At 42.8% G+C, this 12369-nt stretch overlaps 1 protein-coding gene across 1 annotated transcript in view; it reads left to right on the top strand.

Annotated features, from left to right (window-relative positions):
- Nucleotides 1-6542, top strand: part of LOC119656018 (spermatogenesis-associated protein 5-like protein 1) — a 30967-nt gene extending 24425 nt beyond the window's left edge. Inside the window, exons 2-6 of the mRNA XM_038062270.1 lie at nucleotides 4125-4345; nucleotides 4413-4670; nucleotides 5525-5693; nucleotides 5756-5956; nucleotides 6012-6542. Coding sequence (XP_037918198.1) covers nucleotides 4125-4345; nucleotides 4413-4670; nucleotides 5525-5693; nucleotides 5756-5956; nucleotides 6012-6526 — 1364 coding nt within the window. The 3' untranslated portion in view covers nucleotides 6527-6542. The remainder of the gene's footprint in view (nucleotides 1-4124; nucleotides 4346-4412; nucleotides 4671-5524; nucleotides 5694-5755; nucleotides 5957-6011) is intronic.
- The last annotated feature ends 5827 nt before the right edge of the window (nucleotides 6543-12369 follow it).

Here is a 12369-nt window from a genome sequence, read left to right as displayed (position 1 = left end):
TGGGCAGCCCTTGAGACATCCTGCTTCAATAGACTTCTGGCCGACCGATATGTGGATTTTTCTCCACTCTAGCATGTGAAGGATCCAACTGATTATCAGCGGTTCGATTCCATGCTGTCTTGCCGCATCACAAATTGCCGCGAATGAGGCATAATTGAAGGCACCTTCGATGTCTATGAATGCGCCTAAGGCGTATTCTTTTTCGGACATCGCCTTTTCAATTTTTGCCGTAAGTTCATGGAGTGCTGTCTCCGTGGATTTGCCTTTCTGGTAGGCGTGTTGCCTATGGTGAAGTGGCCACTTAGGAATGTGTGTGTCCCTTATGAACCGATCTACTAGTCTTTCTAGTCCTTTTAGCAGAAAGGACGTTAGGCTGATCGGTCGAAAGCTTTTTGCGTCTGTGTAGGTGGGTTTTCCTGGTTTGGGAATGAACAACACCTTCACATCACGCCATTTAATTGGAATATAAGCGTGTGCTAGGCATGCGCGATATATATTCCGAATATGTAGACCCATGGCATCCATTTCTTCTATTACTAGCGCAGGGATGATGCCATCCGGACCTGCAGACTTGTATCTACGGAACGAGTTAAATGCCATTTCACTCGCTTCAGTGATACAGCTTTGCATGCCAGATTCCAGTCTCTCGGTTGAGGGCTGTATGCACCTGTTGGCCCCGAGATTAGATTTTGGATGCTGCCTGGGAAGTGTACTTCAAGCAAATGACTTGCCGTTTCTTCATCGCTTTCTGTGTACTTCCCATTCTGTAAACGTAAATAACCCAGTTTCTGGCTATGTTCTTTAACCAGAATCCGCTTCAGCTTTGAAGTTGCCTCAAGAGAGTTAGTCTCTTCGCAAAAGCGTCTCCAAGATGATCGTTTGGCCGATCTTATGCTCTTCTTTAGAGCCTTCTGTGCCTCTTTATAGCGATTCCAGCTAGTGCTTGATTCACCCTTCAGAGCACGATTGAGGAGCATCCTTGTCGTTCTCCTCTGTTTTGCCAAATCCGAGTTCCACCATGGTGTCTTACCCTTCTTTGGCATCTTGAGTGGACAGCTTTCTTCGAAAGCCTATCTCATGCTAGTTGTGATCATCTGGGTTGTCTTCTCAATTCCAGTAATGGATTTGATGCGCTTCCCAGGGATCGTGATTCGGGCACTCAATTCTGTTTGATACATTACCCAATCTGTCTTCCTCGGATTCCGAAATGGAGTGGGTGGAGGTGGATCCATGCCCATAACGAAATCAATGCGTCTGTGATCCGAGAGTGTGATATCGTTTGATACTCTCCACTCTCCGATCAGAGCCGCGATGTCAGGAGATGCCACCGTGATGTCGATGACCTCTCGCCTGACCACGTTGAAGAAAGTGGGTTCATTACCCACATTTAGATCTGTAAATCGGTTCCTACTAGATACTCCAGTAGTCTCGATCCTCTTGCATTAATGTTCGAACTTCCCCAGCATATGTGGTGAGCGTTGACATCACATCCTGCTATTACCCCCATGCCTCTACTTTTGGCATATTGGATAGCTCTGATGAATGTTCCACTGGGAACGTCTTCTGCGTCGTAGGGGAAATATGCAGAGCACCATAGTATCTCTTTATCTCCCTGTTGACTTTTTACGGTTAGCTTAGCCGATGTGGTGTCGCCATCACATAGGTCGTTAACCAGGTTAGCCTGGAAGTCTTTGGAGACTACCATGCAGGTGCGGGGTCGATCGCTTCCATTGGCCTACAATAGGTCAGCATGTTGGAAGTTTAGGCCCCTGACTGCCCCACAAACAACCCACGGTTCTTGTATGAGGTATACTCGTATAAATGTCTTGCAGCTATTAATCCGACGACTGATAAGTGCAGTCGCCGCTTTACAATTCTGCAAATTTACTTGGGAAATGTGGCACCTCATCTACGTTTTAGGTGTAGATGCCGGGGGCTGCATGTCCCCTTCAATGGTTTTAGGAGCCGACACTTGTAACGTGACGGTCCCCAGCCCATAGTAGAGCCGGCAACCCGATTTTTCCCGAACCTTCTTAACATCAGGTTCGGGAACGCCGATAGGGAGAAAAGTTCCCGGCCTATCGGTTCTCTCTCCTGTTTTGCTGCCTAGCAGCAACCAGGTGGAAGTGTTAAGGTTGTTCTGTACACCAAGTTGTTCCAGAACCCCAACGCCATTTCGCTCTTCTTCTGGAAGCCAGAGAAAGCACTTTTTGATCGATGGAAGCTCAGAGACCCTTTTCAAGGTTAGTCGCGCACCCTCCCACACATCGTTAAGGGAGGAGCAGTACTGCCTGGGCCACTCGTTCGTGTCTTCGTCGGAAAAGTTCAGCCGTAACATTTTACGGTATACACCTACCGACTCAAAGCAAAGCTTAATGCCTTGCGCGGACGCAGTCCTTACAGCTAGAAGGAGTTTCCTCCTAAGCTGTTCGCACTGCTCAGTATCGTGGCCGGATGGATTAGAGTCGTCATACAGGACCCATTCATCTGCTTCGATAGCCTTGACTGCAAATGAAGGCCTAGCCGTTGCCGGACGCGCCCTCTTTGCTGCCTTTTGTGTCGAAGAGTTAGGATCATCCGAGGATCGCTGCCGCTTCGGTTTCCCCTTAGCCGCAGGTGCCCCGAACGCTCCTTTCCCCTCAACCTTGGCACAGCTCTTTGGTTGTGCGTTGCCCGGAGGCGGTTTGCCCGAAGGCGGTTTGCCCGGAGGCGGTTTGCCCGAAGGCGGTTTGCCCGAAGGCGGTTTGCCCGAAGGCTGTTTGCCCGAAGGCAGTTTGCTGTCCGTAGACAAGTGCTTACCCATGGGCAAGACTTTAGCTTCAGCAGGTGGCGCCGATTGGAGCCTGGGGTCAGGAGTACTGACAGAAGGGACCTGCTTCGGCTCCTCCGTTAAGGACTGGGTCCCAATTGAATTGGTTCCCACTTGAATAAGTGGGGAATCTGAGTCTAGACTCAGGTTCTCCATCGATGAGCTCAGGGTTGCCCCTTCACTCGGGGTTGGATCGTCGCGATCGAAGTTTAATAGTGTTTGCTTTATAGGTTTCTGTTTTTGGTTTTTTGTTTTTTCATAGTTGGCTGCCATGGCCTCAATTTTTCCGGGGAAAGTAAGTCGATCTCGGCAGAGCCCCTTTTTGCCGAGACAAGGCTAGTTGAAACTGGGGGTCGCCTGGTACCCAGAGTTCATCGTTTACGGCCACATCTTAACCCCTGTGACCATTCAGCCCTCGGCACGGTAGTCACACCTTGGCTTGGGGTTTTGATTACCGCTTGGCTTCAGGTGTCACCTCCCGTTTCCTAGAGGATCTTCCTTACTGAGCTCCCTCACCACGACAAGGTAGGTAATCGTCGAGGGAGAATGCCTTGCAGAAGGAAGAAGAAGGTCCTCTCTTTGAACTCTACCCTCGGAGGAAATAGAAGTGTATGCAGGAGGAACCAAAGATTCCTCTCGGTTCTCTGAGAATTCCAGCGGAAGTCCTTCCTTAAAACAATATGGCGTCTAAAAAAGATGCTATTTTTACATCGTTAATAGACTTATTGGTAAGGCAATTGGCAATGGTTGTTGGAAAGATGGACCGTTGAGAAGAGGGTACTGTAACTTTTTAACAGGGACCGACCGCAGGGAATTTTTTAGCGGGATTAGAAAGAAAGCATCTTCTTTCTACTGCAAATTTTTTCTACCTTTTCGAAGCGACGAAGCGAATTGATGATATAACGGGATTGGAAAGAAATGACCTCTTGCTTCGTCTTCTATACCCTCTTAATTCCCTAGATGTGTGGGGTTTAAAATTAAACCCTATCGTTATGATATCAAGATAATCCGACTTTGAGGTGCTTTTCCTGGGATGGGGCTGAAAAGTGAGCCTGGGTTTCTGTTAAGCTTACCTAACGATCATCACTCCTGATAACCAGGAACATAAAATTATTTTTCATGGATGATTGGAAAATGGAATTCGAAATATTTGTTGGATGTCATGTACTTAAAAAGAGAGAGTAGTCTGGGTGTAATTGCGAACTTAAGAAGTAAAGTGCGACACTCTTTAAGTGAATTCACAAAGTTGAGCAAATTGTTAATGTTAATATGAATACAATGAAGTAATTGGAAACTTTCCATCTTCTTTTCACAGACTTGACCGTTATCCTCATCGAAAATATCGATCTCCTTTGTCCAGCAGATGTTAAAACATCAAATGATAAGTCCCAAACAGCAAGGATATGCGGACAATTCACATCTTTAGTAGATGATTTGCAACACATACAAAATGGAAATGTTTTGATTTTGGCTACTACGTCGAATTTGGAGTTGGTCAACACCGCATTAAGAAGGCCGGGACGATTTAAAAACGAAGTTAGTAATACATCAATAGCAATCATGATTTTGGGTGTTAAATTTTCTTGTTTTTGTTAATTTTCAGATTTTTATCCATCCACCGAATGAAAGAGAGAGGGAAGAGATTTTGATATTACTTCTACGAAAGGAAAGCGAATTAGGAAGTGAAGATAAGGTGGAGCTAGCTAAGTGGGTAGCTTCACGGACACCTGGATATGTAGGAGCAGATTTGGTGTCGTTGGTTAATTTTGCTAATCGAGAAAGATGTAAAGGAGGAGCGGTATCCAATAATTTAACTTCTCTACAATTCTACAAGCAGTTATTTACCGATGCTCTTAAAATGGTAAACATAGTTAATCTTTGATATTCGTATTTGTACTTTTTGCTGATTAATAGCTGAACCGTTTTTGAAAGTAGATAAAAAGTAGTTGTTCAATGACACCCGCTTGATTAACCACTTTGAACTACTGCCGATATTTAAAAAGCTTGATTTAGTGCCTTCAACATAATCATTCGTTATAGTTTTAGTTTTTTCTGACTGCTTACACTTGACATTATTTATTAATACAAATATGCACGATTCCTACCCATTTTTGAAAAGTTTCAGTGCGATTCAAAACAGTTACGCCCTGAAGACTGATATCTGTCCATTTGATTCGTTTGTCGTCATTCCGAGTTGATAACTTAATATTTTTGATAATAAAAGCTAACAAGACAGTCCATTTTCTTAACACTAAAAGAGGGTTGGGCAAATTTAGTTTAAGGTCTGAGTAAACACACATAAACAAAGAAATGTGTTTATATCAAGACTTATCTTTTAATTTTCACATATTTTTGGAAATAAGGGGTTTATCAAAAGGTGTGTTTATGAAGTTTGAAATGAAAAGCTAAAAGCAAACATTTACTACTTAATCCAGATAAACCTACTCCTGCCCGTAAATGAAGCATTTTAAATCTATTTCGACAAGTGATTTTCCAGCTCAGCGGGATATCATTCAAATGAATCGAATGCAATCCGCTGGAGAAAGTTTTAATGGGAATTGATTAATTCGGTATCTATCTGGATGTGGACTATGTATTAGGATCTTTTCTCAAGCCTTTTGATTGCATAAGAGCGAAGATTTGAAAAAACAGAAAAATTCCCCGAGGCACTGCTGTTCGGAAGTTATATTTCTTAACAAAATCCTCTATCTTCAGGTTAAGGCGAGTTCCCTTCGTGGTACTGATGTCTCTATAATATCAAGCGATCTTACATTTGATCATATTGGTGGAATGGAATCACTGAAAAAATCATTGTCCGTGTCGATTTTATCTTCTTTCAAAAACCCAGAAGCGTTTCGCCGATTTGGATTGCAACCACCTAAAGGTTTGATCGGTTAAATCCTTCACGAATAATTAAAATGAAATAATTTTACTGTACGATTCTAGGCATTCTTCTGTATGGCCCTCCAGGATGTGCAAAAACGATGATCGCTAAGTGCTTGGCGAATGAAGCGAATATGACATTCATTGCAACCTCAGGAGCAGAAATCTATTCACCTTATGTTGGCGATGCGGAGAAATTCATCCTTAAAATATTCAATACAGCAAGAAAAAATGCACCGTGTCTGATATTTTTCGATGAAATAGGTCCGTAAATATATCCTTAAATTTTCATATTAAAAATGTGAAAATATTGTTTCAGATGCTCTTGTCGGAAGTCGTCAAATTGGCACCTCAGGCAGTGATGTACAAACTCGTCTCCTCTCCACTTTATTAACTGAAATGGATGGAATCGGGATGAAAATTCAATCAGCCAACAGATCATCCAGTAGTCAAATTCTTATAGTAGGGGCAACAAACAGACCGGATGTTCTAGACAGCGCCTTAATGCGACCTGGAAGATTTGATCGTCTCATCCATGTTCCCGCTCCAGATCTGATGTCAAGACAGAAAATTCTCGCTGTTTACGGAAAGAAAATGCCTTTTTCATCTGATGTGAATATCGATGAGCTTGCTCAAGAAACAGCCAACTTTTCTGGTGCTGACTTGTATAACTTATGCAATGAGGCGGCTTTGAACGCGATCACGAAGAATTTAGAAGCAGATGTAATCAGCATGGAAGATTTCAGGAATGTCCTAAGAGAAATGAAACCTTCCCTGACAGTACAACAAATAAATTGGTATAAAAATTTCGAAAAACAGCATGTATGTATTTAAGATTTAATAAAAAATCTCGAAAAACGAATAGAATTTGAGTTTAATTTAAAATCAGAAAGGTTTGTTGATTAGAACACTGAACTTTCGCAACATAGAACACTGTGGGCCTTGTAGAAAGATGTTTTCTATGAGCAATTACATGGGAGTTCAAGGGGAAGATTCCTAACGGTGACAGTGTAACGATAAAGGGTTATCCAAGTGCCAAAGTCGGCTCTGATAACACCTTGCTTGGGAATGTGATGAAAAACATGGTTTTGGTGATGGTCAAACGATAGTGTATGCCCCAGAGCGAAACGTGGATTGGTACATATGATAGAGCATAAAACCTGGAAAACACCTGCTGAACCGACACTAAAAGCTCTTATATCAAATCCTATCTTCACCTCGAGATGGTGATCGTTGGGAGTTCTTTCTTAATGGAAAAGTGAGAAGAATGAAAGTGAGTCTCCCGCGCCTAAAAACGGAACAAATTGTACCAACTGGTCCTCCAGGTTGGGCATTTTTTCACGAAACGTGCACTCCTTGTACAGAAAAGGAGCTGCCAATCAGCTAGTCGATACTCTGTTCCAGCGTTGCAAGAGATGAGTTGGACAGGCACCGGTTTTCTGCAGAGGAGCCACTATAGCATATATTATAGTGGCCATCCAATAAATCATGTGCTCAGAGTAGCTGTCCTAGTCAGCCAAAAATTAAACCGGCTGTTATCGCGAATGACTATGCATACTATGGACCACTATCTCGTCCAAGTTCCAACAACAATACCGCTTCGAACACCGTCTAATGTTCAGGTGAAAGTGAACACTGAAGCTCTCCATAACCGAGTCATCCATAACACCTATAAGGAAGGAATTGATGCCGAAACAACCGCAGTAAATAAAGGTCCTGTAGATGAAGTGTCGATAAATGATTCTCACAATCACTTGAGGAACGTTATTATTGATATGGCCACAAACATACTTGGTCCTAGTCGTAAAAAAAGTTGTGCCGATTAGTTTGACGATGAATATAATATATTAAGGGAAGAATGACGCTAGTGCTACACCAAGCGGTTCATTAACTGGTGCGCAATGTGTGGGAGAGTGAATCAATGCCCAACGACTATCAGCGAGGCATTATCACTTTCGCACAAGGGAAGTTTTTAAATTACTAGCCAAGCTCGATGTGTCAAATCTGCCGGTCCTGATGGTATCTCGCCCATAGTCCTAAAAAGCTGCGTCTCTTCTCTGGCTAGACCACTGCGTAAACTTTTTCATCTGTCTTACGCTCAGGGTGTCTTTCCATCGGCTTGGAAAATTGCTCATGTTCAGCCCATACCGAAGAAAGAAGAGACTTGTGATCCCTCTAACTACCGACCAATAGCATTAACTTCCTTTCTGTCAAAAATTTTTGAAAAACTTATCAACTCTAAAAGGAAAAAAAAACTTGACTGACGGTTTTATCTAGGGCAGAAGCAACTCATCAGACGCTGCCTCACCTGTGTCCTGACAGCAACGTGACCGAAAGTGGCGTCAGGTAGTAAGCTCAGCTGGATTGACCACATATTAGGCATTGCGAAAAATGCGATGAAATGTTTGGGGTTTCTGAATCGTTGCAAAAAATATTTTTCACCATTTGACCTAGCGCAGATCTGCAAGACTCACGTTAGACCTAGACTCGAATACAACTCTCACATTTGGGCGGGTGTAAGTATAACTGCACTGTCTGCTTTTGATAAAGTCCAACGAAGAGCTTTTAAATTCATCGGTGAGGTGAGCATTACATCACAAATTGAGCCTCTTGAGCACAGATGAAAAGTTGGATGTTTTTCTATTTTCTATAGTTATTATAGCGGTCACTGCTCGCAGGAAATATCAGATGTTATCTCTTGTAGAACCTCTTCCAAACGCAACAGTCGGCTAAGTAGTCGTTCCATCCCCATACTCTAAGGGTCAGCGCTAGTCGTACCGTGAAATACCACGAATCCTTCTTATCTCGAACTATATGAATGTGGAGCAGACTACCATCTTCTGTCTTCCCGTCTGACTACAACTTACACTTCCTTCATGCTGGACCCCTTTTTCATTCCAACCCCTAATTTCCTTTCTCCTCGCCAAGGCTGTGCAGTCGCTTTATAGCACCAAAGGGCATCCCCTGAGCTTTGGCATCATCATTAAAAAAATATTGTTAGCTGCCAACAGAGTTTATTTCAGCTTACAAAAACTGTTTCGCTCGAAACATCTCACCATAGGGTCAAAGCTTTTACTGTACAAGGCTGTGATCTTGCCAGCCCTTATGTATTCCTCGCAGACTTGGGTTCTTAGCAAGAAAAATTGCCAACTCTTGACCGCGTTCGACAGAAGAATTATCCGAAGAATTGTTGTCCCCCTACATGAGGATGGACAATTCCTTAGCCTACATAACGACGAAATCGATGAGCAACTTTTGTTAGTTTGAAAAAAATGGATAAAAAGGAATTTCGTGTGTTAATAAAGCATTACTTTTTGGCGAAAAAAAATACCGTTGAAGCCAAGGCTTGGTTTGATAAGCATTATTCGGACTGAGTGAAATTAGGCGGTATTTTTAGCGGTTAAATTATTTGAAATAATAAAAACTTGCCTTTTCTAGCTCTGCTTTTTCTTGTTAGCACTGATGAAGGGAACAAGTGGTTCCCGAAATACCGTTATTTGCAAGACCAATAAATAACACAAGCGAATAGAAAAAGCAAGTTTTTATTATTTCAAATAATTTAATCGGTAAAAAACCGTTGAAAAGTGATTTACTAAGTTGAAACGAGGCAAAATGAGCACCGAAGACCATGCACGCAGTGGACGCCCCAAAGAGTCTGCTGCCGACGAAAACATCAAAAAAATCGGTAAAATAATTTTATATGGCCGCAAAGTGAAGTTGATCGAGATTGTTGAGGCTTCTGAGGTGTTTGAAACCGAATTTATGCGTCGATCTTTGACAATGGACGAAACATGACTCTATTATTTCACATACAGCGACTATTACATCACGTTATTGGAGGGTTTGTAGGATGAAACAGCCAAATTTGAAAGAAAAGAAACCGCTGCTCATCATCAAGACAATGCACCGTGTCACAAGTTAATGGAAATGATGGCAAAATTGCATAAATCGGATTTCGAATTGCTTCCGCATTCACCGTCCTCTCCAGATCTGGCCCCCAGCGACTTTTTTCTCTTTTCAGACTTGTTCAGAATACTCGCTGGAAAAAAATGTAGCGCCGATGATGAGATAATCGCTGGAACTGTGGCCTATTTTGAGGCTAAAGACAAATCGTTCAATAAAAATGGTATCGAAAAATCGTACGACCGTTATAATCGTGGAATCACCCTCGAAGGCAATTATATTAAATAACAGAAAAATAATTTTTGTGTTAGCCTACCAACTTTTCAGCCCAACTGTTACGCCATGAACCTTCAGAGTGTTCTTGTTTTTATGTTAAATTATTAAGATCGCGTCTGTTTTCTCATTCGCCAGGGTCAACCCTAGTCTTTCTAGCCAGAGTTTTACTGCTCTGACTATCCTCATCGCGTAACCCTTCAAATCTTCTGGGTGTTTTGCTGTAACAAGTACAGCCATATCATCCGTAAAGCCGCTAATTGTAGCGTCTCCTGGGACGCACCCCATTATACATGACATTCCACAGTAAGGGACTCAGAACCGAGTCCTGTGCTACCCTCGCTGTGACGACGTACTCTTTGAAGCCTTTATCCGTTCGCTACCAGAGAGTAGTTCTTCTGCAGCGTTAGTCTTACCATGATGATTTGCCAAACAATACTGAATAAAAAAGATGATAGTTTGACAGGAGTTACGTCTGAGTTCACAAAAAACCCTATTCTATAAAATTCGTTACTGTATCGCTGGATTTCCGTTAGTGAATGCGTTGCAAACGGAGCGTTTCAGCACCAAAGATCTAATATCTGATGCGTCCATGAGCGGGACATTCACATAGAAAATGCTCCAGGCACTCTCCGTTTATACGGCGCAGAAAAGGTTGGCTTTTTTCTGGGGTTCCTCCTCCTTGATAACAACCCAGTCGTCCATGGTCACGTCGCTGAAGGGTTTTGGAGTTCGTAGCTCGTCGGCTGGCTGTTGCTGCGTGCTTTTCTCTAGATGTTGCTTAGCGTCACAGCTCTTGCCCACTCTGTTCCGTTTGTGATCTTGTTCGACCTCGACTTGAGATTGATTGCGTTTGAAACCGATGGGCTTTTCCTTCTGCTTGTCTGCCAGGCGTTTGCTGTTGTATTCCCTAACAATTGCGTGGTATTTAGCAAGATCTTTTTCATCCCGCTCGACAGTATCGGTTTCCTTATTTTTAGCAATTTTGCTGAGAGTATGCATCTTCTGGTATTGGCTCTTGAGCAGAACACCAGTGGACATTCGCTTCTTAGCCGGTGGTTTACTTTTGAGGGATCCCCAATGCCGAGTGTTTCGAGTTAGGAGTACTATGTCTGGTACTCGTTGTACCCAGCTTCACGGCAGTGGATTCCAGGCTGGAAACTACTAGTCCGTCTGCCGCTTCGCCCCTGAAAGTGCTTGCGGTTGGTTTCAGCACAGCCGTGGAGACACTATCCTATACCAACACCTATTCTAATTCTTTGTTTTGTTTTTAAATTGAGTCCATGTCTTGGTCCCATGAGTTGTCCGGGAAGAATGTCCACCCTGGCTAGCTCGGCCATCAGGGTAAGCGTCTTATTTGAAACTGAAGGTGTCCAATGTATTTATAGTTCGCATACCAAAGACCAAGCTCCCCATTGGCCACGCGGCCCGCGGTGTATGCTGCTCCGCCTTGGTTTGGGGTCGTATTAGCACCTTCTCCAATACAGGGAGAACCATTACCGGGCTATTGCTTCGGCTCATCCCCCACCAGATCTACTTGCCCCTAACATATGGTCAGTAGGCAAACAGATCCTCGTCAGTTGGATGAGGCTACTCCCAGTCCGGTCCCACACTTTAATTTTTTTTCTCTGAATGGCGTTTGTGGAGATTTTTATCTTCTTTTAGTTATTATCAAGATTAGAAGCACAGGTCTCTGTCTTACTCATAGCGAGCACATTGACGAAGGAGGCAGTTGGTTCCCGAACTACAGTTGTGTGACTTCAAGTGAAAAATACCTATTTCCCAATAAAGGAAAATGCAATATATCATTGTAATTATGTTCCCTTTTCCACTTACTACGATAATCCATTATGACCGTGAACTGGTATTTTCCACAGCAGATAATCGCTATGGATATCATTAGTGGATAAGTGGCAGCTCAAACTTTATCACATTACCGTGTAAATTGTTACCCCGGTTTTATTGTGATAAAGGACACTAACTTTTCTGATGGCTCCCGATTGCCAAAAACTCCATAACTAGGCAATGGCTTATCTAGTCACAGTTCCGTATAATGTAAGCAGCCCGTAATGTTGATAAGGGGTATGCGATGTGTGTTTACATATATGTACTCGTATGTGCTCAAACAATAGGCTCATTGTTGCGTCCACTTTACACAAGTTCAGGTGGATGAGAGCTTATATTGCCAATGGCTGCAGTCAAGTGGTGTGGAAGTTAGTCACTAGAATATGTTTTAACACGACATTAGGAAGGTGCCTGTTCTAATCTATCGTGAAAACAAGCAATCTCCTTTACTGATAAAGTTACCATACCGAAATTTATTAGAGTATCCAATGAGAGTATTTATGTATTGTTTTCAGCTGTCTATTTGTTGTTTTTTATACGATATTGTATAAGGTTATCATTACTCGATATATTTTTATGTGGTGCCTGAAATGTAGAACGCGTCAGCGACAATTAAATGATAGCGACCAAGCTGTGTACAAAATATTAACCCATGC

Source organism: Hermetia illucens, chromosome 4 (genome assembly GCF_905115235.1).
Source record: "Hermetia illucens chromosome 4, iHerIll2.2.curated.20191125, whole genome shotgun sequence".
Lineage (NCBI taxonomy): Eukaryota > Metazoa > Arthropoda > Insecta > Diptera > Stratiomyidae > Hermetia > Hermetia illucens.
This window is presented reverse-complemented; position numbering and strand designations above follow the sequence as displayed.